The sequence below is a fragment of the Coregonus clupeaformis genome, unplaced genomic scaffold, assembly GCF_020615455.1.
Source record: "Coregonus clupeaformis isolate EN_2021a unplaced genomic scaffold, ASM2061545v1 scaf0746, whole genome shotgun sequence".
Classification (NCBI taxonomy): domain Eukaryota; kingdom Metazoa; phylum Chordata; class Actinopteri; order Salmoniformes; family Salmonidae; genus Coregonus; species Coregonus clupeaformis.
In genome coordinates this window covers 163032-190472 of record NW_025534201.1, presented here as the reverse complement: position 1 = coordinate 190472, position 27441 = coordinate 163032, and the positions used below count along the sequence as shown (strand labels likewise).

The following is a 27441-nucleotide window of genomic DNA, read 5'->3' as shown; positions in this document are numbered from 1 at the left end:
GAACCGTTGAGGAGGCGGCAGACGAGGTTCCGCCAGGGGATTAACTGCCAGGAGCCCTTGAATCGGATGAACTGGAGCAGAAGCGGTTGCCGGGAAAAGTCGATCCGAAATCTGCTTTATGGAAGTCAGCATCTCTGACAGAAGTTGAGAATGTCTAGCCATTAAGGCCTCTTGCTGAACCAGAGCAGCTTCGTGGCGTTGGACAGTCCCCTCCTGGTGGGACAGCATGGAAAAAAAATCCTGGGTACTGGCTGCCTCTGGGTTCATAATAATGGCTCAGTGTTTCTGTCAGGACCCGGTGCGAGAAAACAGTCACTAATAATTGTCAGAACCCAGAAGATGAGGCAGACACAGCAGTACTAGAGATGGTGGTTTAATAAAGAACAAAATCCTCAGGCAAAGAAACTAAATCCACAATGTCCAAAAATAAAGCCAAGAGGCACAAAGAGGAAAACCTCCAAAAACAAAGAAACTCCACAAAGTGGTAAAAATCCCACCAGAGAAATATCCATATAACACAAGGCTTGGGCTGGGGCTGGGTGCTAACTTACAAACACTGAGCAAGGAACTGAGGAACACACAGGGTTTAAATACTAACAAGGGAATGACCTACAGGTGCAAACAATAATTAGATCAAGAAAAAACAAAAGGTACAAAAAAGGTGCAATGGGGACATCTAGTGACCAAAACCCGAACAGTCATGGCCAAAACCTGACAATTTCATGTGAATTCTGCTCCTACATACATACACAATGACCATGTTAAATGTATAACTTTTGTTTGTTTATAGATATTATGTCAGGGTGGTATTACTGTAATGAACAGTGCACCAGGTATGGGAGCCCACCTGTTTTCTGGATGTAGGCGCTGTCTGCTGAGAAGCAGGGCTCTAGGCTGAGGCCTACCATGTTCACAGCATAGATACGGAAGATGTATTCATTCCCCATGATGAGGTCAGCCACCACACAGTTAGTTCGCCTATATAGCTCATAGACAGTGTACCATTCCTGAAAATCAACCACATTTTAGTCAAAGACCATATTTTAGGGCTACCAAAATACTACAGTTCAACTAAACCACAATGTCAGTGAAACGTGTCTCTTGAGAGAATGAGTATGCATGCCACCTTCTATGAATGTATGCCAAACAAAGGGGCCCAACAGTTTTATATTTAGCAATGGGGCATCTCAGATATCCAATTGAGATATTGTTCTTTGTAACATGATAACCTCATATCTCACAGCCTGCCATTGTGAGATGGAAGAAAATTAATTGGGTCTAATAATGACTCGCTTGAAACCTGAACAGGGAGCATTTTATTTAGCAACTAACCTTGCAGCTCAGAAGTACAATGGCTTTGCATCACTACACAGACAAGCCATGTCCAGTATGAGGCCAAGGCTGGGGGCTAAAAACAGGGTGTGCTTGGCTTGCTGTGCTCTGGGTGGCTGCCTGGGGTGGTGGAAGGTGGCAGTTGGAGATCAAACAAACAGGCCCAGAATGCAGCTCTCCTTGCCCACAAAGACTCTCTGCCAAGCTGTGGTTGACTGTGTGTCACAAGGGAGGGTAAAATACCCCTCGGTGACCATGTAGCATTCTTCCCCTCACGTAGTGTACATACATTAGTCAATTATGGCTGTGTGTCAGAGAGCTTAGCTACCTTGCCATCGCAATGGTATGGTTATTAAACCCAACGTTCTAACACTCAGAGCTTGGCATAGTTCACTCTGAGCCCAGCCAGATAACTAACTGATATTATCAGGCACCTCTCCCTCTCTCACACACACACTGGGATGACCTCTGTGTGTCAGTTAGAAAATAAATATTAGCCTAATCATAATTTAGAATATAGATCATGCTTTCCTGAACCTGCCATGGGTGGGGCAGTGTATGATCTTCGTATAACCTTACTCATTCAATATTGTCTGACCAATATTGATTGCTAATTTTGTGTCGTATATGAACCTCTTGCACAAATTGATGAAGAGAACATTTTCATGTTAAGACACTGCCCAGCACATTGACTCTCACCATGGTCTTCTTGTCAGCCTTCTGAACCATATATCCGGTTATTTCACAGTTTCCATTGTCCTTGGGTGGCTTCCACTCCAGAGCCACGTTGAAGCCCCAAACATCCATGATCTTCAGTTTCTCTGGAGACCCTGGCAAATCTAAAGATAAGAAATAATATTTTTTGAGTCAATATACTGTACCATAACTTTGTCTTAAACTCCAATTCAATTAATCACAGATAAAGGTAAACCACATGGCGGGTACACTTAGAATATTGTTTACGCTGTATTTTAGGGGAAGGTGTGGTTTTGTTTCAATATCCAATGATAATGTCGGCAAAGGGACCAGCTTGCGGGATGTGTCGGTTTCAATGTAGTAATCACCTCAGATACAGCATAAACCCATTCTGAGTAAACCGATAGTGCCACCACAGGATCAATCATTACATTTACATTTACATTTAAGTCATTTAGCAGACGCTCTTATCCAGAGCGACTTACAAATTGGTACATTCAACTTACTATTTCAATGAAAGACAATATGGTACAAGAAATTACAAACATAATAAAATTTGAATAATATTACATCCTTTTTACATTACTTTCTCTTCTTATAGGGCCTTGATAAGCTGGCTTCAGTTATCAACTTATCCAATAACTGAATCCAAAATACTCTTTCTGGTATGTGGACATTGCAAAGTCTCTGTTTGTGTGAATGATATTGTTCACTATGATATGAAAGTGACTCATCAATCAATCATAAAACATTTCCATTCTATTCAAAACCATTAGAGTTGTAAGGAGTCCTCACCGACTATTTGAATTGAGATGCTGGCTGTGTCCTCAACATTCTCAATCTGCAGCTTGATTTCGTACTTCCCAGAGTCCTTCCTCTCTGACTTGCGGATGAAGAGGATTGTGTCGGTGTCGCTGTTCCGGACGCTGACCTGCTTCGGGTTCAGAGGCTCCCCATCTTTAGTCCAGGTGATCACAGGCCTTGGCTTACCCTAAAATAAAAAATAATTGAGATTGGAAATTAACATAAACATTCTCAGATTTTTTTTTAAGGCCAAACCAGACTCTGGAGGACTACAGGACAAGTATTTGTGAAAAATTGGTTTACCTCAGTAGCCTTCATTTACTATAATATAATACACCATTTAGCAGACGCTTTTATCCAAAGCGACTTACAGTCATGCGTGCATACATTTTTTTTGTGTATGGGTGGTCCCGGGGATCGAACCCACTACCTTGGCATTACAAGCGCCGTGCTCTACCAGCTGAGCTACAGAGGACTACACTATATAATCATTATATTTCCAGGGGTGATGATGATTTCCATACATCTTTAAACTAAGAAATTTGAAATGTGAAATTGTTCAGATATTTTAATGGCAGATTTGAACCTAGATAAGTGTGCCTAATGGATACAGTAGGTGGTGGTACATTTGGCGGTGGCCCAGACTCCTTGGCTTGTGGTTTTCAGCAGTCACTCACTATGAGCTGCTTAAGAGAATCATGTCTGTATCAGTTATCAGTCTGTCAATTGTGTTACTAGGACAGTTTCAAAACTGAAGCCCTACAGTATGTATTTATAGTCTTGAGGGAAAAGCAGAAAGCGTGCAGATCTGACCAAAGCTCTAGTTTCAGCATGGTGAGGTATAAAGAGACATAGCGTGATTTACTGTAGTGTTTTTGCAGACTGTAGTATACTGTAGTATTTACTGTAATGTTTTTGCAGACTGTAGTATACTGTAGTATTTACTGTAATGTTTTTGCTGTCTGCAGTATTTACTGTAGTGTTTTTGTGGACTGTAGTATACTGTAGTATTTACTGTAATGTTTTTGCTGTCTGCAGTATTTACTGTAGTGTTTTTGTGGACTGTAGTATACTGTAGTATTTACTGTAATGTTTTTGCTGTCATTACTGTAGTATTTACTGTAGTGTTCAATCAATCAATCAATTTTATTTTATATAGCCCTTCTTACATCAGCTAATATCTCGAAGTGCTGTACAGAAACCCAGCCTAAAACCCCAAACAGCTAGTAATGCAGGTGTAGAAGCACGGTGGCTAGGAAAAACTCCCTAGAAAGGCGAAAGCCTAGGAAGAAACCTAGAGAGGAACCAGGCTATGAGGGGTGGCCAGTCCTCTTCTGGCTGTGCCGGGTGGAGATTATAACAGAACCATGCCAAGATGTTCAAAAATGTTCATAAGTGACAAGCATGGTCAAATAATAATCAGGAATAAATCTCAGTTGGCTTTTCATAGCCGATCATTAAGAGTTGAAAACAGCAGGTCTGGGACAGGTAGGGGTTCCATAACCGCAGGCAGAACAGTTGAAACTGGAATAGCAGCAAGGCCAGGCGGACTGGGGACAGCAAGGAGTCACCACGGCCGGTAGTCCCGACGTATGGTCCTAGGGCTCAGGTCTCTCAGTTGGCTTTTCATAGCCGATCATTAAAGAGTTGAAAACAGCAGGTCTGGGACAGGTAGGGGTTTCGTAGCCGCAGGCAGAACAGTTGAAACTGGAATAGCAGCAAGGCCAGGCGGACTGGGGACAGCAAGGTGTCATCATGCCCGGTAGTCCTGACGTATGGTCCTAGGGCTCAGGTTCTCAGAGAGAAAGAGAGAACGAGAGAATTAGAGAGAGCATACTTAAATTCACACAGGACACTGGATAAGACAGGAGAAGTACTCCAGGTATAACCAACTAACCCCAGCCCCCCGACACATAAACTACTGCAGCATAAATACTGGAGGCTGAGACAGGAGCGGTCCGGAGACACTGTGGCCCCATCCGAAGAAACCCCGGACAGGGCCAAACAGGAAGGATATAACCCCACCCACTCCGCCAAAGCACAGCCCCCGCACCACTAGAGGGATATCCCCAACCACCAACTTACAATCCTGAGACAAGGCCGAGTATAGCCCACAGAGGTCTCCACCACAGCACAAACCAAGGGGGGCGCCAACCCAGACAGGAAGATCACGTCAGTAACTCAACCCACTCAAGTGACGCACCCCTCCCAGGGACGGCATGAAAGAGCACCAGCAAGCCAGTGACTCAGCCCCTGCAACAGGGTTAGAGGCAGAGAACCCCAGTGGAGAGGGGAACCGGCCCGGCAGAGACAGCAAGGGCTGTTCGTTGCTCCAGCCTTTCCGTTCACCTTCACACTCCTGGGCCAGACTACACTCAATCATATGACCTACTGAAGAGATAAGTCTTCAGTAAAGACTTAAAGGTTGAGACCGAGTCTGCGTCTCTCACATGGGTAGGCAGACTGTTCCATAAAAATGGAGATCTATAGGAGAAAGCCCTGCCTCCCGCTGTTTGCTTAGAAATTCTAGGGACAATTAGGAGGCCTGCGTCTTGTGACCGTAGCGTACGTATTGGTATGTACGGCAGGACCAACTCGGAAAGATAGGTAGGAGCAAGCCCATGTAACGCTTTATAGGTTAACAGTAAAACCTTGAAATCAGCCCTTGCCTTAACAGGAAGCCAGTGTAGGGAAGCTAGCACTGGAGTAATATGATCAAATTTCTTGGTTCTAGTCAGGATTCTAGCAGCCGTATTTAGCACTAACTGAAGTTTATTTAGTGCTTTATCCGGGTAGCCGGAAAATAGAGCATTGCAGTAGTCTAACCTAGAAGTAACAAATGCATGGATTAATTTTTCTGCATCATTTTTGGACAGAAAATTTCTGATTTTTGCAATGTTACGTAGATGGAAAAAAGCTGTCCTTGAAACAGTCTTGATATGTTCGTCAAAAGAGAGATCAGGGTCAAGAGTAACACCGAGGTCCTTCACAGTTTTATTTGAGACGACTTTACAACCATCTAGATGAATTGTCAGATTTAACAGAAGATCTCTTTGTTTCTTGGGACCTAGAACAAGCATCTCTGTTTTGTCCGAGTTTAAAAGTAAAAAGTTTTCAGCCATCCACTTCCTTATGTCTGAAACACAGGCTTCTAGCGAGGGCAATTTTGGGGCTTCACCATGTTTCATTGAAATGTACAGCTGTGTGTCATCCGCATAGCAGTGAAAGTTAACATTATGTTTTCGAATAACATCCCCAAGAGGTAAAATATATAGTGAAAACAATAGTGGTCCTAAAACGGAACCTTGAGGAACACCGAAATGTACAGTTGATTTGTCGGAGGACAGACCATTCACAGAGACAAACTGATATCTTTCCGACAGGTAGGATCTAAACCAGGCCAGAACTTGTCCGTGTAGACCAATTTGGGTTTCCAGTCTCTCCAAAAGAATGTGGTGATCGATGGTGTCAAAGGCAGCACTAAGGTCTAGTAGCACGAGGACAGATGCAGAGCCTCGGTCTGACGCCATTAAAAGGTCATTTACCACCTTCACAAGTGCAGTCTCAGTGCTATGATGGGGTCTAAAACCAGACTGAAGCATTTCGTATACATTGTTTGTCTTCAGAAAGGCAGTGAGTTGCTGCGCAACAGCTTTTTCTAAAATTTTTTGAGAGGAATGGAAGATTCGATATAGGCCGATAGTTTTTTATATTTTCCGGGTCAAGGTTTGGCTTTTTCAAGAGAGGCTTTATCACTGCCACTTTTAGTGAGTTTGGTACACATCCGGTGGATAGAGAGCTGTTTATTATGTTCAACATAGGAGGGCCAAGCACAGGAAGCAGCTCCTTCAGCAGTTTAGTAGGAATAGGATCCAGTATGCAGCTTGAAGGTTTAGAGGCCATGATTATTTTCATCATTGTGTCAAGAGATATAGTACTAAAACACTTAAGTGTCTCTCCCGATCCCAGGCCCTCGCAGAGTTGTGCAGATCCAGGACAGCTAAGCCCTGGAGGAATACGCAGATTCAAAGAGGAGTCCGTAATTTGCTTTCTAATGGTCATGATCTTTTCCTCAAAGAAGTTCATGAATTTATCACTGCTGAAGTGAAAGCCATCCTCTCTTGGGGAATGCTGCTTTTTAGTTAGCTTTGCAACAGTATCAAAAAGAAATTTTGGATTGTTCTTATTTTCCTCAATTAAGTTGGAAAAGTAGGATGATCGAGCAGCAGTGAGGGCTCTTCGGTACTGCACGGTACTGTCTTTCCAAGCTAGTCGGAAGACTTCCAGTTTGGTGTGGCGCCATTTCCGTTCCAATTTCCTGGAAGCTTGCTTCAAAGCTCGGGTATTTTCTGTATACCAGGGAGCTAGTTTCTTATGACAAATGTTTTTCGTTTTTAGGGGTGCAACTGCATCTAGGGTATTGCGCAAGGTTAAATTGAGTTCCTCAGTTAAGTGGTTAACTGATTTTTGTCCTCTGACGTCCTTGGGTAGGCAGAAGGAGTCTGGAAGGGCATCAATGAATTTTTGTGTTGTTTGAGAATTTATAGCACGACTTTTGATGCTCCTTGGTTGGGGTCTGAGCAGATTATTTGTTGCGATTGCAAATGTAATAAAATGGTGGTCCGATAGTCCAGGATTTTGTGGAAAAACATTAAGATCTACAACATTTATTCCATGGGACAAAACTAGGTCCAGAGTATGACTGTGGCAGTGAGTAGGTCCAGAGACATGTTGGACAAAACCCACTGAGTCGATAATGGCTCCGAAAGACTTTTGGAGTGGGTCTGTGGACTTCTCCATGTGAATATTAAAATCACCAAAAATTAGAATATGATCTGCTATGACTACAAGGTCTGATAGGAATTCAGGAAACTCAGAGAGGAACGCTGTATATGGCCCAGGAGGCCTGTAAACAGTAGCTATAAAAAGTGATTGAGTAGGCTGCATAGATTTCATGACTAGAAGCTCAAAAGATGAAAACGCCATTTTTTTTTTGTAAATTGAAATTTGCTATCGTAAATGTTAGCAACACCTCCGCCTTTGCGGGATGCACGGGAATATGGTCACTAGTGTAACCAGGAGGTGAGGCCTCATTTAACACAGCAAATTCATCAGGCTTAAGCCATGTTTCAGTCAGGCCAATCACATCGAGATTATGATCAGTGATTAGTTCATTGACTATGACTGCCTTTGAAGTGAGGGATCTAACATTAAGTAACCCTATTTTGAGATGTGAGGTATCACGATCTCTTTCAATAATGGCAGGAATGGAGGAGGTCTTTATCCTAATAAGATTGCTAGGGTGAACACCGCCATGTTTAGTTTTGCCCAACCTAGGTCGAGGCACAGACACAGTCTCAATGGGTATGGCTGAGCTGACTACACTGACTGTGCTATTGGCAGACTCCACTAAGCTGGCAGGTTGGCTAACAGCCTGCTGCCTGGCCTGCACCCTATTTCACTGTGGGGCTAGAGGAGTTAGAGCCCTATCTATGTTGGTAGATAAGAGGAGAGCACCCCTCCAGCTAGGATGGAGTCCGTCACTCCTCAGCAGGTCAGGCTTGGTCCTGTTTGTGGGTGAGTCCCAGAAAGAGGGCCAATTATCCACAAATGTTATCTTTTGGGAGGGGCAGAAAACAGTTTTCAACCAGCGATTAAGTGCTGAGACTCTGCTGTAGAGCTCGTCACTTCCCCTAACTGGGAGGGGGCCAGAGACAATTACTCGATGCCGACACATCTTTCTAGCTGATTTACAAGCTGAAGCTATGTTGCACTTGGTGACCTCTGACTGTTTCATCCTAACATCGTTGGTGCCGACGTGGATAACAATATCTCTATACTCTCTACACTCGCCAGTTTTAGCTTTAGCCAGCACCATCTTTAGATTAGCCTTAACGTCGGTAGCCCTGCCCCCTGGTAAACAGTGTATGATCGCTGGGTGATTCGTTTTAAGTCTAATACTGCGGGTAATGGAGTCGCCAATGACTAGGGTTTTCAATTTGTCAGAGCTAATGGTGGGAGCCTTCGGCGTCTCAGACCCCGTGAACGGGAGGAGTAGAGACTAGAGAAGACTCAGACTCAGACTCCGACTCGCTACATAATGGGGAAAACCGGTTGAAGGTTTCTGTCGGCTGAATGAGCGACACCGGTTGAGCATTCCAACAGTATTTCCCTCCAGAAGCCATGAGAAAGTTGTCCGGCCGCGGGGACTGTGCGGGGGATTTATACTAACGTTACTGTCTGTACTTACTGGTGGCACAGACGCTGTTTCTTCCTTTCCTACACTGAGATTACCCTTGCCTAACGATTGCGTCTGAAGCTGGGCTTGTAGCACAGCTATTTTCGCCGTAAGGCGATCGTTCTCCTGTATATTATGAGTACAGCGACTGCAATTAGAAGACATCATGTTAATGTTACTACTTAGCTTCGGCTGTTGAAGATGTTGATGAACCATGTCCAGATAAAGCGTCCGGAGTGAAAAAAGTTGAATAAGGGAAAAAAGTTGCGATGGAAAAAAGGAAAATAACGTAAAGTTGGCAGCTAAAACGCACAGGAAAATGACTCTTCTGTCTCGGGATAAACGTCCGGGGTGAAAAAGTTTAACGAAAAAAGATGAGTGAGGACAAAACTAAAAAGTTGGTAAATTTGTTGAACACAAAGATTGATTAAACGTTTATTAAAAGTAAAACGTGAATAGTTTGGCAGGTAGCCAAGTAGCAACAAACAGCACAGCAGTACGGAGACAATGCGGAAGCGAGACGGAAGTCACGTCAAATCTCGTCAAATCTCGAGTGTTATTGTTTTATTATTTTTGAAATACAAATGGGGGCTTTCTCCTTGAGGAAATCTTCAGTACCAGTCAAACGTTTGGATACACCTACTCATTCAATGGTTTTTCTTAATTTTTACTATTTTCTACATTGTAGAATAATAGTGAAGACATCAAAACTATGAAATAACACATATGGAATCATTTAGTAACCAAAAAAGTGTTGAACAAATCAAAATATATTTTATATTTGAGATTCTTCAAATAGTCACCCTTTGCCTTGATGATCCCTTGTAGCTCAGTTGGTAGAGCATGGCGTTTGCAACGCCAGGGTTGTGGGTTCAATTCTCACAGGGGGCCAGTATAAACATTTTAAAAAATGTATGCACTCACTAACTGTAAGTCGCTCTGGATAAGAGCATCTGCTAAATAACTAAAATGTAAATGTATGACAGCTTTGCACACTCTTGGCATTCTCTCAATCAGCTTAACCTGGAATGCTTTTCCAACAGGCTTGAAGGAGTTCCCACATATGCTGAGCACTTGTTAGTTGCTTTTCCTTCACTCTGCCGTCCGACTCATCCCAAACCATCTCAATTGGGTTGAGGTCGGGTGATTGTGGAGGCCAGGTCATCTGATGCAGCACTCCATCACTCTCCTTCTTGGTGAAATAGCCCTTACACAGCCTGGAGGTGTGTTGGGTCATTGCCCTGTTGAAAAACAAATGATAGTTCCACTAAGCCCAAACCAGATGTGATGGCGTATCGCTGCAGAATGCTGTGGTAGCCATGCTGGTTAAGTGTGCCTTGAATTCTAAATAAATCACAAAGCACCCCCACACCATAATACCTCCTCCTCCATGCTTTACGGTGGGAAATACACATGAGGAGATCATCCGTTCACCCACACAGCGTCTCACAAAGACACAGCGGTTGGAACCAAAAATCTCACATTTGGACTCTAGACCAAAGGACACATTTCCACCGGTCTAATGTCCATTGCTCGTGTTTCTTGGCTCAAGCAGGTCTCTTCTTATTATTGGTGTCCTTTAGTAGTGGCTTCTTTGCAGCAATTTGACCATGAAGGCCTGATTCACACAGTCCCCTCTGAACAGTTGATGATGAGATGTCTGTGACTTGAACTCCGTGAAGCATTTATTTGGTCTGCAATTTCTGAGGCTGGTAACTCTAATGAACTTATCCTCTGTAGCAGAGGTAACTCTGGGTCTTCCATTCCTGTGGTGGTCCTCATGAGAGCCAGTTTCATCATAGCGCTTGATGGTTTTTGCGACTGCACTTGAAGAAACTTTGAAAGTTCTTGAAATGTTCCGTATTGACTGACCTTCATGTCTCAAAGTAATGATGGACTGTCATTTCTCTTTGCTTATTTGAGCTGTTCTTGCCATGATATGGACTTGGTCTTTTACCAAATAGGGCTATCTTTTGTATACCCCCCTATACATAAAAAACGGATGTGTTTTCGCGGACATTACTGTAGTATTTACTTAAGTATTTTTTTTGGTGCTGATAATACTGTAGTATTTACTATAGTATTCTACAGTATACTACAAAATGCTATAGTAAGTACAGATGTAGGATCTTAATTTGAGCCTGTTTGCTACAGCAGGAAAATAATCCTACAGTAACAGGAAATGTGAATTATTATGTGGATTTTGATTAATGGACATTTTTGTAGAAATATTAAGCCTTTTTCAACCTCAAATACACTACAAGTTTTCAATTTCCTGCATTGCAGAAAAGTTCTCCTGCAACAGGGTGATCAAATTAAGATCCTACATCTGTACTACACATGACATTGGGATACAGTGTGTAGTATAGTATTCTACAGTATACTAGAGTTTACTAAAGAATTCTATAGTAAGTAGGCCTACTGTAGTATTCTATAGTAAACTATAGTATTTTTTCATGTGGGTAGCACCATTCCATAACTTAATGTGCACCAAAGAAAAGCAAATAGCAATTTATAGTTCCTGTGTCATTCAACATATTTGTTTTATGGGCAAGGGCACCAGCATATATTCAGTACATTCATCCTATAGAGTGTGAAGGGTGTACTCTACCCCGTACCTGGAAAGGGATCACAAGGTTGATTGTCTCCTCCACTTTCTTAATGAGGGTCTGGCGGAGATTTCTTGGAATCCAGATTTTGGGTTTCTCTGTGAGCAAAAATATCATAAGATGTCAATTAATAAAAGTGTTTGGGTACAGTTTTGTGGTGTGCTGTGTGTGCGTGTGTGGGGAAAGTGGTAGGCTTGGCGGTATATCGTGTTTTCAATACTGTCAATCAGGGGTATCAATTAGGGCTAGCTTTGGGCGGGAAGGCTGTTTGCCTGGCTGCAGTGAACAGCCCAACTTTCCTCTCAAAACAGTGCAGAGGTGGAAGATGGCTGTAGTTGACTAGGTAACTGCTGTTTGACTTGACATGAAACTAAACTAGAGTTTTTAATCCCGGTGCTGAGCGGGGGTGCGTGCTACACCACTGCTTATAACTATACGTTTTCACTATCTAAGATGTACCAAATAAATTATCTCCAGCTCAAGGCTCCAGCAAACTGATTAGCCTTTTGAGATGCTGTAGTTATATAACTTTATGGGCTGGGTTGTCTGTCCTTGCAATTAGTTTATGTTCGCTTGCACTTGTTAGCATTTAGCTAGCGTCCGCTATGATAATTTATTTGGGGAAAGAAATAGCAGCCGTTGTGTGCACTGCCGGTAATACCATATACCCCACTATGGTACAGGAACGGTATGAAGGTATGAAAATCTGGATACCGCCCAACCCTTGAAAGTGGTTCATGGCTCAGACTTTTCCCTGAGACTGGGAGTACCAGAATACCTTTCAACTATCACGTTTAGCTTGATGGCACCATTACTGGTCTAATGAGTTACTGTTCATGTACATTGACCAGCCGCCTGTGAGGTAGTAGTAAGCGTGAGTTGACAACATCAAGTGCTTGTCAGTGCTACTGGGCAATTCCACGGTAACAATGACACAGACTTTCACTTAAAAATGTATGTCAAACAAAAACCAATGATTGGAAAGTTAAACAAACCATACAACTCTATGTACAAGGACTACTTTTAACAATTTCCACAGAACATTTGACAAAAACACATTTACTTGAAAGTTTGCAAAGTTTGGTAACAGAATGAGGGTTTGTGCCACCATTCTGTTACCAAACTTTGCATCTGCACTGTTCTACAAGTAAATGTGTTTTTGTAACACTTTCAATGGAAAATGTTAAACGTAGTCCTTGTGCATAGAGTTGTATGGTTTGTTTAACTTTGCAATCATTGGTTTTTGTTTGACATACATTTTAAAGTGAAAATTCTGAGTCTCAGTGTCACTCTGTCACTGTGGAATTGCCTTACTGCCAATCAGCACTTAGTGATAGTATCATCCTGTCAGCAAGCGGAAAGGCCGGGGGCTTCAGTGTGCATCTGAGACCTCAAAATACACCTCGCAGCTAATCTGTTAGGTGCTGAGAGCGAAATAGCTGATGACCTTGGCAATGTGTGTGTGTTCCCAAACATGATCTGTGAGCCCTGAGATCCATGTAGGGTAGTGGAGGCTAACTTCAAGCCTCATCAGCTAAATATCTCAAACTGTAGAGAAATAGGAGAGAGGCGACAACAGCAGGACACCTCGCTTACTTTCCATTTCAACCTTTGGGTTTTGAACAAACTGATGATGTCTTACTCTTACAGTGCAAGTGTTTTAGGAACTTCCCTGGTAAAAAATAAATCCATGTCTTATACATGTTTGGACTTTATGCACGTTGTATGGGAGGGAGGGTAAAATGGAAAAATTGGTATTTGTTTTAGGCAATCATGGGGGAATGCTTACGCATGATCTCGTGGATAGTGACGGCCTGTGCTAGGGAGGTAGGTGCACTGGGCCCTGCCATGTTGTAGGCTCTGACACGGAACTGCATCTTCTCCCCGGTTGGCAGGTCCCGGATGATCACAGATGTCCTCTCTGTCAGACCCTCGAAGGCTGGCACCCATTCATCAGCTGTGGGCAGGAGACGGCCAGACAGACGTGTCAAAACGCAACATCAGAAGAAGGCTCAGTGCCCCATCCCTATATGTCATCACAACTAGGGCTGCCTGCATGGATTGAGTTAGAACATTGATGTGCAGCTGGCTAGTACAGCCAGCCCTGAAGGGATTGCTTTAATTACATAGGCATTGTGCTAATGGTCCCTGGCTCAATCCACTCTTGACAACTTAGGCTCTTGGTGTTGTCAGACTAAAACCAAAGCTTTTTAGATAATGGCTCGTCATGGAAAGTGTAATACAGCTAGCAAGATAGAGTATGTCGTTTTATGTAAGGGGGTCAAGATAAACAAAAAAACAGGCAATGTTCTCTGAAATTTTGCTGCATTTGGATTTGTTTGGATTTATTTGACAGTTTTCTATTTTGTTAGGTTGGTTTTCAAATATTGTGTTCCTAACTGAAATACACTCTTCAACAGCTTTCATGCCATCCTCCTCCTTATCTACCCAGATATTGTGTGTGTGTGTGTGTGTGTGTGTGTGTGTGTGTGTGTGTGTGTGTGTGTGTGTGTGTGTGTGTGTGTGTGTGTGTTCAGGGATCAAAATATTGAATGCCAGACCCTCCTGGACCCCAGGACTCACAGCCCTCCTTGCAGTACTCGACCCCATAGCCATCCAGCTCAGACGAGCCCAGATGCTCCGGGGATCTCCACTTCAGTGAGATGGTGGTGTCACTGATGTCATCCACGCACAGGCCGACAGGCTCACTGGTTGGGGCTTACAGAGAGAGAGGGAGAGAGGGACACAAGAAAGGAAGAGAGAGGGAGATCAGCAACATTAGTCTAGTCTAAATAAGAAATCAATGTCAAGAAAAAAGACATCAATAGTACCATATGTTATGTCACGGATGTCACAGTACGTGACTGTAAAGAAGACATATTGCAAAACAGAGGAGGAAACATTTCAGTGTCAGCAGGTGTCAAGGCAGGATATTTTTTATTGTGGATTTATTGCTATCTGTCACTGATGCCTCAGCATCAAGGCAGCTTAACTTAGCTGCAGATAAGTGTAGTGTTGCTACAGGTAACAGCCATGTAAACAAGGGTCCTACAATAAAAGCACGAGTCACTTCCTGAAATACAGTATCTCCAACCTTACCACAACAGGCAAGCTGACATAGAGCTAGCACACTGGAGATTTAGAATGGCCCTTGCAGGACACAGCTTTCATCAATACTCAACCTGGTCTTAGAGCATTTCGTATTATTCTGTATGCATATCCGAGCCACTCCATTTAGTATGATATGATATGTTTCATATGGTATGTATTAATTTGTGGATGTCCATTACCCATTTCGTATGACATGTTTACGAATTACAATTCATATTAAATGTTACGAATTTGCAACACGTACAATATGTTACGAATTTGCAAACTTATGATATGTTAGAAATTCTAGCTAGGTGGCTAAGGGGTTAACGTTAGCTAGCTGGCTAACGTTAGCTAGGCTAGGGGTTATGGTTAGGGCTTAGGGTTAAGGTAAAGTGTATGAGTTAAGTTAAAGGGTTAAGGTTAGGGGAAGGGTTAGCTAAAATGGTTAAGGTTGGGGTTAGGGTTAGGGTTAGGGGAAGGGTTATCTAACATGCTAAGTAGTTGCAAAATAGCTCAAAAGTAGTAAGTAGTTGAAAAGTTGCTAATTAGCTAAATGTTGAAGTTGTCCTGTAACGATCCCTGCAGTCTGAGTCGGTTTCTGTCTGGGTACTAGTTTTTCTGCTCGGGATCTCCAGTTTCCCGAGGGTTCTGGAACGCTCCCTGCCTGGTTGCCGGGCAACGTTGCTAGGCGGGAGCTCTCTTGATTTCCGCACCTGCATCCCATCAGCAATCTGCACACCTGGTCCTGATCATCACCCTTCTTAGGCTCTGTCCTAACATCCATTCCCTGCCGGATCGTTAGCCATGAACAGTATGTTTATCAGTGGATCAGCCTTAGAGCATGTAGCGTTAGTTTTGTTGTTTTGCACCTTGTTTGCTTGTTTTGTACTTACCTCCGTTTTGTTCCATCTGCAGTCACTCATCCGGAACCTTCACCCAACCTCTGCCTGATGGTCGGCGGCTGCCGAGCCATTACTGGACCTACCACTGCACCCTCAACAACCCATCCACGCCACCCGCTCTGTTCCCTGGATTATTCAGCCTCACTCATGGATCTATTAAATAAACACTCACCTTTGTTTCAACCTACCTTGTCCTGGTCTGCTTCTGGGTTCTGGCTTAGTAAACAGTGACAGAACGATCCGGCCAGTAATGAACCCAGCGGACCTGGACTCTGTTCGCCATGCCATTACCCATCAGGAGAAGATGTTGGGCCATCATAGCACGGAGCTACAGGAGATCGCGTTGGCAGTTCGGAACCTTTCTACCGGTCTGACGGAGGTCCAGAACCAGCGCAAGTTTCCGGTGGAGGATCCACTACCGGTTTCACCCATCTCGCCTGCCGCTTCTGGAGCTGTGTCCTTCCGTGAGCCCAAGGTTCCGACGCCGGATAAATATGAGGGGGAGCTGGGAAGATGCCGTTCTTTCCTTATGCAGTGTGGGTTAGTGTTCGATCTACAGCCCTACTCTTATGCCACAGACAAGGCTAGGATAGCCTTTGTGATTGAGTTGCTGCGTGGTCGAGCGCTGGAGTGGGCTTCAGCCGTTTGGGAACGACAAGACCCCTGCATGGCTTCATACCAGGGGTTCACGGCCGAGATGAGGAAGCTCTTCGACCATTCCGTCCGAGGGAGGGACGCAGCTAGGCGCCTGTTTTCGCTTCGCCAAGGAACTCGCAGCGTGGCCGACTTCGTGATCGAGTTCAAGACGTTGGCTGTGGAGAGTGGGTGGAATGAGGAGTCTCTGCAAGCGGCCTTTTACCAGGGTCTGTCGGAGCAGCTCAAGGATGAGTTGATCTCCTATCCGGAGCCTAGTGACCTGGACAGCTTGGTAGCCTTGTCTATTCGGGTGGATAATCGAGTCCGAGAGCGAAGGAGGGAGAAGCAATGGGTTCCGTCCAATCGATCAGCTTCTCAGGTTCCAGTCGGGTCGGGGATTGGACCAGAATACGTCGATCATCGTCCACCACACAGGATTAGTGGAGAGGTCCTGTCTCCCGATTCTGAACCAATGCAAGTAGGGCGGCACGGGTTAACCAAGGAGGAACGCCAACTCAGACGTAGGACTAACTGTTGCCTCTACTGTGGTGGTTCGGGACATTACCTCGCCACCTGTTCCCGGCGGTCGTCAAACTGCGCGGCTCGCTAAAGTTGGGAGGACTTTTAGCGAGCCAGTTTCGACCTCTCAATACCTCTGTCAGACCCCGTTTCCCGGCTACCCTTATGAACAGGAATCAGAGCTTAGCGATTAACGCTTTTATCGATTCAGGTGCCGATGGAAGCTTTCTTGATGCCGAGTTGGTGGAACAGCTGGGGCTTTCCAAGGAGCAATTGCCGGAAGCCATTGAAGCGACCACTCTGAACGGCAGTAGTCTGGCACGTATCACGATGAGGACTGAACCGGTTAAGATGCTGTTGTCGGGAATCATTCGGAGATGATTTCATTCTTCATTCTGCCGTCTTCCCATGTTCCTCTGGTTCTTGGATACCCCTGGCTGAAGGAACACAATCCCACGTTCGATTGGGTGACGGGCAAGGTAACGAGTTGGAGCCTTGATTGTCATGCTAACTGTCTCAAGACTGCCTGTCCCCATTCGGTTCCCAGTCAGGTGATTGAGGCTAAACCCCCAGATTTGTCCCTGGTTCCCGAGACATATCACGATTTGGGGGAAGTGTTCAGTAAGCAGAAGGCTCTGTCACTCCCTCCCCACCGACCATATGATTGTGCCATCAACCTGTTCCCTGGAGCTGTCTACCCCAAGGGAAGGTTATACAGTATCTCCCGACCTGAACGTGAGGCTTTGGAGACCTACATCAAGGAGTCCCTAGCTGCTGGTCTCGTTCGTCCCTCGTCATCACCCCCTGGGGCAGGATTCTTCTTTGTGGGTAAGAAGGATGGCTCTCTTCGACCGTGTATTGATTATCGGGGGTTGAATGACATCACGGTCAAGAACAAGTATCCCCTGCCCTTGATGAGTTCTGCCTTCGACTCCTTACAGGGTGCTACGGTGTTCACCAAGCTAGACCTACGCAATGCGTATCACATGGTCCGGATCAGAGAGGGGGACGAGTGGTTGACGGGTTTCAATACACCGATGGGTCACTTCGAGTATCAGGTGATGCCGTTTGGACTGACCAATGCTCCAGCGGTATTCCAGAGTATGGTGAACGACGTCCTGAGAGATATGATCGGTCTCTTTGTGTTTGTTTACCTGGATGACATTCTGATCTTCTCGAAGGAACCTTCCGACCACGTCCAGCATGTCCGGCAGGTTCTGCAGCGATTGTTGGAGAATCGCCTGTTCGTGAAGGCCGAGAAGTGCGAGTTTCACGCCCACACGACATCCTTTCTCGGGTACATCATCTCCAGGGGAGAGATTAGGATGGACCAGGAGAAGGTTAGAGCGGTTCTGGAATGGGCCCAGCCCGGTACGAGATTGCAGCTCCAGAGATTTTTTGGGGTTTGCGAATTTCTACCGCAGATTCATCCGGGATTACAGCCGTGTGGCCGCTCCGTTAACTGCCTTGACTTCCAGTATCAGGACCTTCAAGTGGAATCCGGAGGCGGATCGAGCGTTTCTGGATTTGAAGAGGCGATTCACCAACGCACCGATTCTCTCTCAACCGGACACGGCCCGTCAGTTCGCCGTTGAAGTGGACGCGTCTGATGTGGGAGTTGGCGCCATCCTGTCGCAGCGATGCTCCACGGACAGTAAACTCCATCCCTGCGCCTACTACTCTGTCGCCTTTCGCCTGCGGAGAGGAATTACGATGTGGGTAACCGGGAGCTTCTCGCGGTGAAACTTGCCTTGGAGGAGTGGCGCCACTGGTTGGAGGGGGCGGAGCAACCGTTTATTGTCTGGACTGACCACAAGAATCTTGCTTACGTGCAATCGGCTAGACCTCTCAACTCCCGTCAGGCCAGGTGGGCGTTGTTTTTCGGACGATTCAATTTTTCCCTGACGTTCCGACCTGGATCTAAGAACGGCAAGGCGGACGCCTTGTCCCGGATGTTCTCCAAGACGGAAGAGAGTGGGTCCAAGACCGAGACAATTCTCCCCCGGAACTGCGTCGTGGGAGCAGTTATGTGGAAGATTGAGGAGGAGGTGATGGCGGCCCTTCGGACGCAGCCCGGTCCCGGTAACGGTCCACCCGGTTGGTTGTTTGTGCCTGAGTCGGTTCGTCCTGCTGTCCTCAAATGGTCCCACGCCAGCAAGATGGCTTGTCACCCTGGCGTGGCTCGGACGATGGCGTTTCTTCGCAGACGTTTTTGGTGGCCTGCCATGGCCGAGGATACTCGGGGTTTTGTTGCTGCCTGTCCAGTGTGTGCGCAGAATAAGAGTACCAATCGGCCCAGCTCTGGACTACTTCACCCCCTTCCTATTCCCCGGCGACCATGGTCGCATCTGGCCCTGGACTTTGTCACTGGGTTGCCCGCTTCTGAGGGGAACACGGTCGTTCTGACTATCGTGGACAGATTCAGCAAGTTCGCCCACTTTGTGCCTATTGCCAAGCTTCCCTCTGCCTCGGAGACGTCCGAGATCCTGGTTAGGGAGGTTTTCAGGGTCCACGGGTTGCCCAGTGATATCGTTTCCGACCGTGGCCCTCAGTTTACCTCTGCTGTCTGGAAGTCCTTCTGTTTGGCCATTGGAGCTACAGTCAGCCTCACATCTGGTTTTCACCCCCAATCTAATGGTCAGGCGGAGAGAGCCAACCAGAAGATGGAATCCACGCTACGCTGCCTTGTCTCCTCCAACCCCACCTCCTGGGTCTCTCAGTTGCCTTGGGTTGAGTATGCCCACAATACTCTCCCCTACATCTGCCACTGGGATGTCTCCCTTCCAGTGCCTGTATGGCTACCAACCTCCCTTGTTCCCTTCTCAGGAGAAGGAGCTCTCAGTGCCCTCTGTTCAGGCCCATATTCGTCGTTGCCACCGGACCTGGCATCGGGCCAGAAAGGCACTCCTTAGAGTTTCGGACCGGTATCAGCTCCAGGCGAATCGTCGCCGGATCCCCGCTCCCACCTATACCATCGGAGATAGGGTCTGGTTGGCCACACGGGATCTTCCTTTACGGACTGAGTCTAGGAAGTTGTCACCGAAGTTCATTGGTCCGTTTGTGGTGGAGAAGGTGATCAATCCGGTGGCAGTTCGACTCAAACTACCGAGGACGCTCAGAGTCCATCCCACCTTTCATGTCTCCTGCCTCAAGCCTGTTCTCCTCAGTCCTCTGTTGCCTCCTCCGCCTCCTCCTCCTCCTCCTCGGATGATCGGAGGTGGTCCTGCCTACACGGTGCGACGCATCATGGATTCCAGACGGCGGGGCCGGGGTTTCCAGTATCTCGTGGACTGGGAGGGGTATGGTCCTGAAGAGAGGAGTTGGATTCCGCGGCGACAGATCCTAGATGCTGACCTCATTCGTGACTTCTACCGCCTCCATCCTGGCGCTCCGGGGAGTCCGCCCGGTGGCGTTTTCGGAGGGGGGTACTGTAACGATCCCTGCAGTCTGAGTCGGTTTCTGTCTGGGTACTAGTTTTTCTGCTCGGGATCTCCAGTTTCCCGAGGGTTCTGGAACGCTCCCTGCCTGGTTGCCGGGCAACGTTGCTAGGCGGGAGCTCTCTTGATTTCCGCACCTGCATCCCATCAGCAATCTGCACACCTGGTCCTGATCATCACCCTTCTTAGGCTCTGTCCTAACATCCATTCCCTGCCGGATCGTTAGCCATGAACAGTATGTTTATCAGTGGATCAGCCTTAGAGCATGTAGCGTTAGTTTTGTTGTTTTGCACCTTGTTTGCTTGTTTTGTACTTACCTCCGTTTTGTTCCATCTGCAGTCACTCATCCGGAACCTTCACCCAACCTCTGCCTGATGGTCGGCGGCTGCCGAGCCATTACTGGACCTACCACTGCACCCTCAACAACCCATCCACGCCACCCGCTCTGTTCCCTGGATTATTCAGCCTCACTCGTGGATCTATTAAATAAACACTCACCTTTGTTTCAACCTACCTTGTCCTGGTCTGCTTCTGGGTTCTGGCTTAGTAAACCGTGACATGTCCATGATGAGATTCAAACTCGCAACCTTTTGGTTGCTAGACGTTTGCATGATATGCCTACCCATCCAACCCGACCAAACACCCTACTTTCATTTTTCCCTTAAGTAACCATCTGTCTTATTTAACCATCAGTGGAGACTGTTGAGGGGAGGCTGGCTCATAATAATGGCCGGAACAGAGTACAGTGAGGGAAAAAAGTATTTGATCCCCTGCTGACTTTGTACGTTTGCCCACTGACAAAGACATGATCAGTCTATAATTTTAATGGTAGGTTTATTTGAACAGTGAGAGACAGAATAACAACAAAAAAAACGCATGTCAAAAATGTTATAAATTGATTTGCATTTTAATGAGGGAAATAAGTATTCGACCCCTCTGCAAAACATGACTTAGTACTTGGTGGCAAAACCCTTGTTGGCAATCACAGAGGTCAGACGTTTCTTGTAGTTGGCCACCAGGTTTGCACACATCTCAGGAGGGATTTTGTCCCACTCCTCTTTGCAGATCTTCTCCAAGTCATTAAGGTTTCGAGGCTGACGTTTGGCAACTCGAACCTTCAGCTCCCTCAACAGATTTTCTATGGGATTAAGGTCTGGAGACTGGCTAAAGGAAGGAAGGAGGTTCTCACCCAAGATTTGATGGTACATGGCCCTGTCCATCGTCCCTTTGATGCGGTGAAGTTGTCCTGTCCCCTTACCAAAAAAACACCCCCAAAGCATAATGTTTCCACCTCCATGTTTGACGGTGGGGATGGTGTTCTTGGGGTCATAGGCAGCATTCCTCCTCCTCCAAACATGGCGAGTTGAGTTGATGCCAAAGAGCTCGATTTTGGTCTCATCTGACCACAACACTTTCACCCAGTTCTCCTCTGAATCATTCAGATGTTCATTGGCAAACTTCAGACGGGCCTGTATATGTGCTTTCTTGAGCAGGGGCACCTTGCGGGCGCTGCAGGATTTCAGTCCTTCATGGCGTAGTGTGTTACCAGTTGTTTTCTTGGTGACTATGGTCCCAGCTGCCTTGAGATCATTGACAAGATCCTCCCGTGTAGTTCTGGGCTGATTCCGTTCTCATGATCATTGCAACTCCACGAGGTGAGATCTTGCATGGAGCCCCAGGCCGAGGGAGATTGACAGTTCTTTTGTGTTTCTTCCATTTGCGAATAATCGCACCAACTGTTGTCACCTTCTCACCAAGTTGCTTGGTGATAGTCTTGTAGCCCATTCCAGCCTTGTGTAGGTCTACAATCTTGTCCCTGACATCCTTGGAGAGCTCTTTGGTCTTGGCCATGGTGGTTGATTGATTGATTGCTTCTGTGGACAGGTGTTTTTTATACAGGTAACAATCTGAGATTAGGAGCACTCCCTTTAAGAGTGTGCTCCTAATCTCAGCTCGTTACCTGTATAAAGGACACCTGGGAGCCAGAAATCTTTCTGATTGAGAGGGGGTCAAATACTTATTTCCCTCATTAAAATGCAAATCAATTTATAACATTTTGTGTTTTTCAGGATTTTTTTGTTGTTATTCTGTCTCTCACTGTTCAAATAAACCTACCATTAAAATTATAGACTGATCATGTCTTTGTTAGTGGGCAAACGTACAAAATCAGCAGGGGATCAAATACTTTTTTCCCTCACTGTAAATATTTCTTTGAAAATGGGTAAATAACAATGGAGAAACAAATGGAGAGTATCTCACTCATTTTTTGTTTACATCCAAGAGTCTAAAGATGTATTTCATGAATAATCCTCCAAAAATCAAGAGAGAGAACAGAGGTCATTTGTCTTGTCATAGCTGATTTGTACCACATAAACAGTTTGTATGGAACAACACATCGACACATAGAGACATCCTGCAAAAGCAGCCTAAAATAGCCATCAGAGGTTGAGTTACAGAGTGGCCTTGCCCCCAGGCCCCGAGCACTTGGTCCCATGTCACAGGTTAACCAGACAGGGGCGCCATGTAGGCCCGTACTAGAGGTCAGAGGTCAGTCTGTGTTTAAAGGGTCAGACTGAATGGGAAAGACCAACCGACGGCTACCGGCAGAACAGGAACACAGCAAACATAATAATTTGATAAACATCCTTTTCATCTTACTAGCCAATACACAAACAACAACACAGGAAAGTCTGTTAGTAGAAAACATTTATTCTCTTTTGCGCCTGTGAGTTTTAATACAGAGAGACAAAACATACAGCAAACATCTCTGATCTACCAATTAATGTGGCACTGTCTATTCCTACTTATATTGCCCCTCACAATAACAGTAAAAAGGAGAATAGAACCACAAAAACCACAGTCAGGGTTTACCTTCTATCTTATTATCATCATCATGAAAGAAAACCCAGTATTTATTACAGCACAGACCGTGCCCCTAATAGTTGACCCTAGCTTAGAGGAAAATAAATCAATGCCTACTCCTAGGAGGTTCCGGCTCTGGTACGGGCTCTGGTGCCGGGGCAGGCTCTGCTGGGGCACCCTCTGCAGGAGGAGCTCCATCGGCTGGTGGGGCTCCTTCTGTCGGAGGTGCTGCTTCTGCCGGAGGGGCCCCGTCCTCAGCTGGGGCTCCTTCTGCTGGGGCTGGCTCTGCTGTGGGTGCTGCTGGCTCAACGGGGGCCTCTGACACTGGATCTGGGGCAGGTTCCTCTGGAGGAGGTGCTGCTGCTGCCTCTGGCTTGGCCTTCCCCTCTGTCGGTGCCTTTGCTGCACCGTCCACTGGAACCTCCTCCGCCGCTGGCTTCTTCTCGGCCGTCTTTGGCAGCATTGGCTTGGTCATCCTTGAATAAGGTTAAGTTAGTCCTGTTCGAAGTGAGCTTGTCGTACTCCTCCTGTTCCTTGTCTCCCACACGCCTCAATCTACTCTGCTGCTGCTCCTCTCTCTCTCTCTGTTCTGCCTCAGTGATAGCACTCGACAGCAGCAGTTCAGCTGGGTCAATGTCCTCCTAGAGCAGCCTCAACAGTAGCAGCTAGCCCCTGTGTTCTAAGCAGCTGGTCCCAGCCCCGCCACGCGCTTACATGCCATTATTTATAGAGGGGGATGCCACGGATAGTTTCCTAATCAGCTGTCTTACAAGAGATGGGTCCGTCCGGATACCTCAGGGTTCACACTCACATCCCGGAGAAGGATGAGAAGGTAGAGGGGGACCCAAGGTAAAAGAATAAGGGACACAGCAAAAGAGAGCCCCTTAATTCCACCAGATTTCTGTCCTGAAGACACCTCCAGCATTATTTTAGCCAGCGTCTACCCAAACATGTTTTCCCCACAAGCACAAGTCTGCATGCCATGCAAACCAAATGTCAAGATGACCATGTGTTGTTGAGTGGTTACAGGTGCCCGTTGTGATTGCATAGCAGACCTTACATGGCTTAGGGGCTATGTAAACTTAACTCTCAGTAGCCAAACCCCCAAGACAATTCACTGTAGTGATAGACAACACTGAAGTCCATCAATCACACTGCCACTGAAAATATGTGTACGGTTAATCCAAATACTTTAAAATGAAAACAGTTTTGCACATTTTCAATTAAAATCAGTTGATACATCAAACTGTGAATTTTGTGACATATTAGTGCAACTGTATTATCAAGGAAATAATATCAACATTATCTTCAGAGAATACAGGTACAGTGGGGAAAAAAAGTATTTAGTCAGCCACCAATTGTGCAAGTTCTCCCACTTAAAAAGATGAGAGAGGCCTGTAATTTTCATCATAGGTACACGTCAACTATGACAGACAAATTGAGAATAAAAAATTCCAGAAAATCACATTGTAGGATTTTTTATGAATTTGTTTGCAAATTATGGTGGAAAATAAGTATTTGGTCACCTACAAACAAGCAAGATTTCTGGCTCTCACAGACCTGTAACTTCTTCTTTAAGAGGCTCCTCTGTCCTCCACTCGTTACCTGTATTAATGGCACCTGTTTGAACTTGTTATCAGTATAAAAGACACCTGTCCACAACCTCAAACAGTCACACTCCAAACTCCACTATGGCCAAGACCAAAGAGCTGTCAAAGGACACCAGAAACAAAATTGTAGACCTGCACTAGGCTGGGAAGACTGAATCTGCAATAGGTAAGCAGCTTGGTTTGAATAAATCAACTGTGGGAGCAATTATTAGGAAATGGAAGACATACAAGACCACTGATAATCTCCCTCGATCTGGGGCTCCACGCAAGATCTCACCCCGTGGGGTCAAAATGATCACAATAATGGTGAGCAAAAATCCCAGAACCACAAGGGGGGACCTAGTGAATGACCTGCAGAGAGCTGGGACCAAAGTAACAAAGCCTACCATCAGTAACACACTACGCCGCCAGGGACTCAAATCCTGCAGTGCCAGACGTGTCCCCCTGCTTAAGCCAGTACATGTCCAGGCCCGTCTGAAGTTTGCTAGAGTGCATTTGGATGATCCAGAAGAGGATTGGGAGAATGTCATATGGTCAGATGAAACCAAAATAGAACTTTTTGGTAAAAACTCAACTCGTCGTGTTTGGAGGACAAAGAATGCTGAGTTGCATCCAAAGAACACCATACCTACTGTGAAGCATGGGGGTGGAAACATCATGCTTTGGGGCTGTTTTTCTGCAAAGGGACCAGGACGACTGATCCGTGTAAAGGAAAGAATGAATGGGGCCATGTATCGTGAGATTTTGAGTGAAAACCTCCTTTCATCAGCAAGGGCATTGAAGATGAAACGTGGCTGGGTCTTTCAGCATGACAATGATCCCAAACACACCGCCCGGGCAACGAAGGAGTGGCTTCGTAAGAAGCATTTCAAGGTCCTGGAGTGGCCTAGCCAGTCTCCAGATCTCAACCCCATAGAAAATCTTTGGAGGGAGTTGAAAGTCTGTGTTGCCCAGCGACAGCCCCAAAACATCACTGCTCTAGAGGAGATCTGCATGGAGGAATGGGCCAAAATACCAGCAACAGTGTGTGAAAACCTTGTGAAGACTTACAGAAAACGTTTGACCTGTGTCATTGCCAACAAAGGGTATATAACAAAGTATTGAGAAACTTTTGTTATTGACCAAATACTTATTGTCCACCATAATTTGCAAATAAATTCATAAAAAATCCTACAATGTGATTTTCTGGAAAAAAAATCTCATTTTGTCTGTCATAGTTGACCTGTACCTATGATGAAAATTACAGGCCTCTCTCATCTTTTTAAGTGGGAGAACTTGCACAATTGGTGGCTGACTAAATACTTTTTTCCCCCACTGTATGTAGCTGCAGTGAGAACAATGGGGTTGTTTCCACTGTTTTTATGCTCTGTTTATGTTCTGTAGTCAGCTCACAGCAGGTCAGTGTAAATCAGACAGCAGTCATCTCTGCCAGGACAAAAGTTGTGTTTACGTGACAGTGTGACAATACATGCACACAATAATACAATTATTGTGAAAAGTCAGATTCACATGGTTTGTAAGAAGAACGATTTTCCTAATAATCCTGTTTACATGGACACATCTGAAATCAGGCTACCTGATGGCATTTAATAAATGCTGAAAATCACCAATCAAAATATACGTTGTACCACAGTGATCATGTTATTTTTGGGAAGCCTATATACAGTTTGTAAGAGGCTTGCGCTGCTGGTGCTGATCAAATACAGCTCCGATTAAGCTGTTTCCATGTCCTAATATTTCAAAAGATTGCTCAGAAAACCAGGTATTTTAATCAGCGTATGCTTACTTCGATTTTGACCTTACGCTGATTAAGATAGTCATGTAAACACCTTACTCTGGCTATTGCAAATACTGGTCCTACTGCCATAATCAGTTTAATATCGAATTATTAGTGAGCATGTAAACGTACTCATATGACTGGGGAGTGACTGATACCTTTAGCTGACCTGGCCCTTAGTCTGACTGTCCCCCAGTCTGACTGTCACCATGAATGACCAAAGGTCAAGCATGATTACAGCCCAGTGTGACCGCCCCACCAGAGCACGTGTCTATGGGATGACCATCCATCCCATTAAATCATTCTCCACATGTTTTGAAAGCTGACACCTATCTGTTTGCATTTTGAATGACCTGATTGTTCGAGGCGCTACATGGGACAAAAGTTATTTCCCCATCCCTCAAACAGGCAAGTTCAATTTCACACAGTAAAAACCATATGAGGGGAACTCACCCACTGGGATAAAGGGTTGTGAGGCAGCGCTGTGCCGTGACATGCCGATGGCGTTCACTGCATAGACACGCATCTCATATTCCACACCCTCTATCATCCTCTTGGACTCATAGGTAGTATCAGTGTAGGGGTCAAAGTTCAGCCTCATCCACCTGTAGCTCTTCTTCTTCTTCCTCTCCAGCACATAGCCTGGGAAGAAAAAGTCAAACATGGTTACTATAGACATCACAGGAGGTTGGTGGCACCTTAATTGCGGAGAACGGGCTCGTGGTAATGGCTGGAGCTGAATTAGTGGAATGGTGTCAAATACATCAAACACATGGTTTCCATGTGTTTGATGCCATTCATTAGTTCCGTTCCAGCCATTATTATAAGCCATCCTCCCAGCAGCCTCAACTGATAGACATGTGACTGTACCTATCAATATACTACAGTCAAACTACTCATATTTGCTGTAAACAAGTGAGCACTGT

The 27441-nt window shown here is 45.6% G+C and overlaps 1 protein-coding gene across 7 annotated transcripts in view; it reads right to left on the bottom strand.

The window, feature by feature from the left end:
* LOC121556303 (myosin-binding protein C, cardiac-type) overlaps nt 1-27441 on the bottom strand; it is a 57903-nt gene that overhangs the window by 10200 nt on the left and 20262 nt on the right. For all 7 annotated transcript variants that reach the window (XM_045216591.1, XM_045216590.1, XM_045216593.1 and 4 more), the window contains 7 exons: nt 26969-27157; nt 14263-14397; nt 13469-13636; nt 11689-11777; nt 2824-3019; nt 2032-2171; nt 848-1007 (listed from right to left, as the gene is read on the bottom strand). In XM_045216591.1, the coding sequence (XP_045072526.1) occupies nt 848-1007; nt 2032-2171; nt 2824-3019; nt 11689-11777; nt 13469-13636; nt 14263-14397; nt 26969-27157 (1077 nt within the window). The remainder of the gene's footprint in view (nt 1-847; nt 1008-2031; nt 2172-2823; nt 3020-11688; nt 11778-13468; nt 13637-14262; nt 14398-26968; nt 27158-27441) is intronic.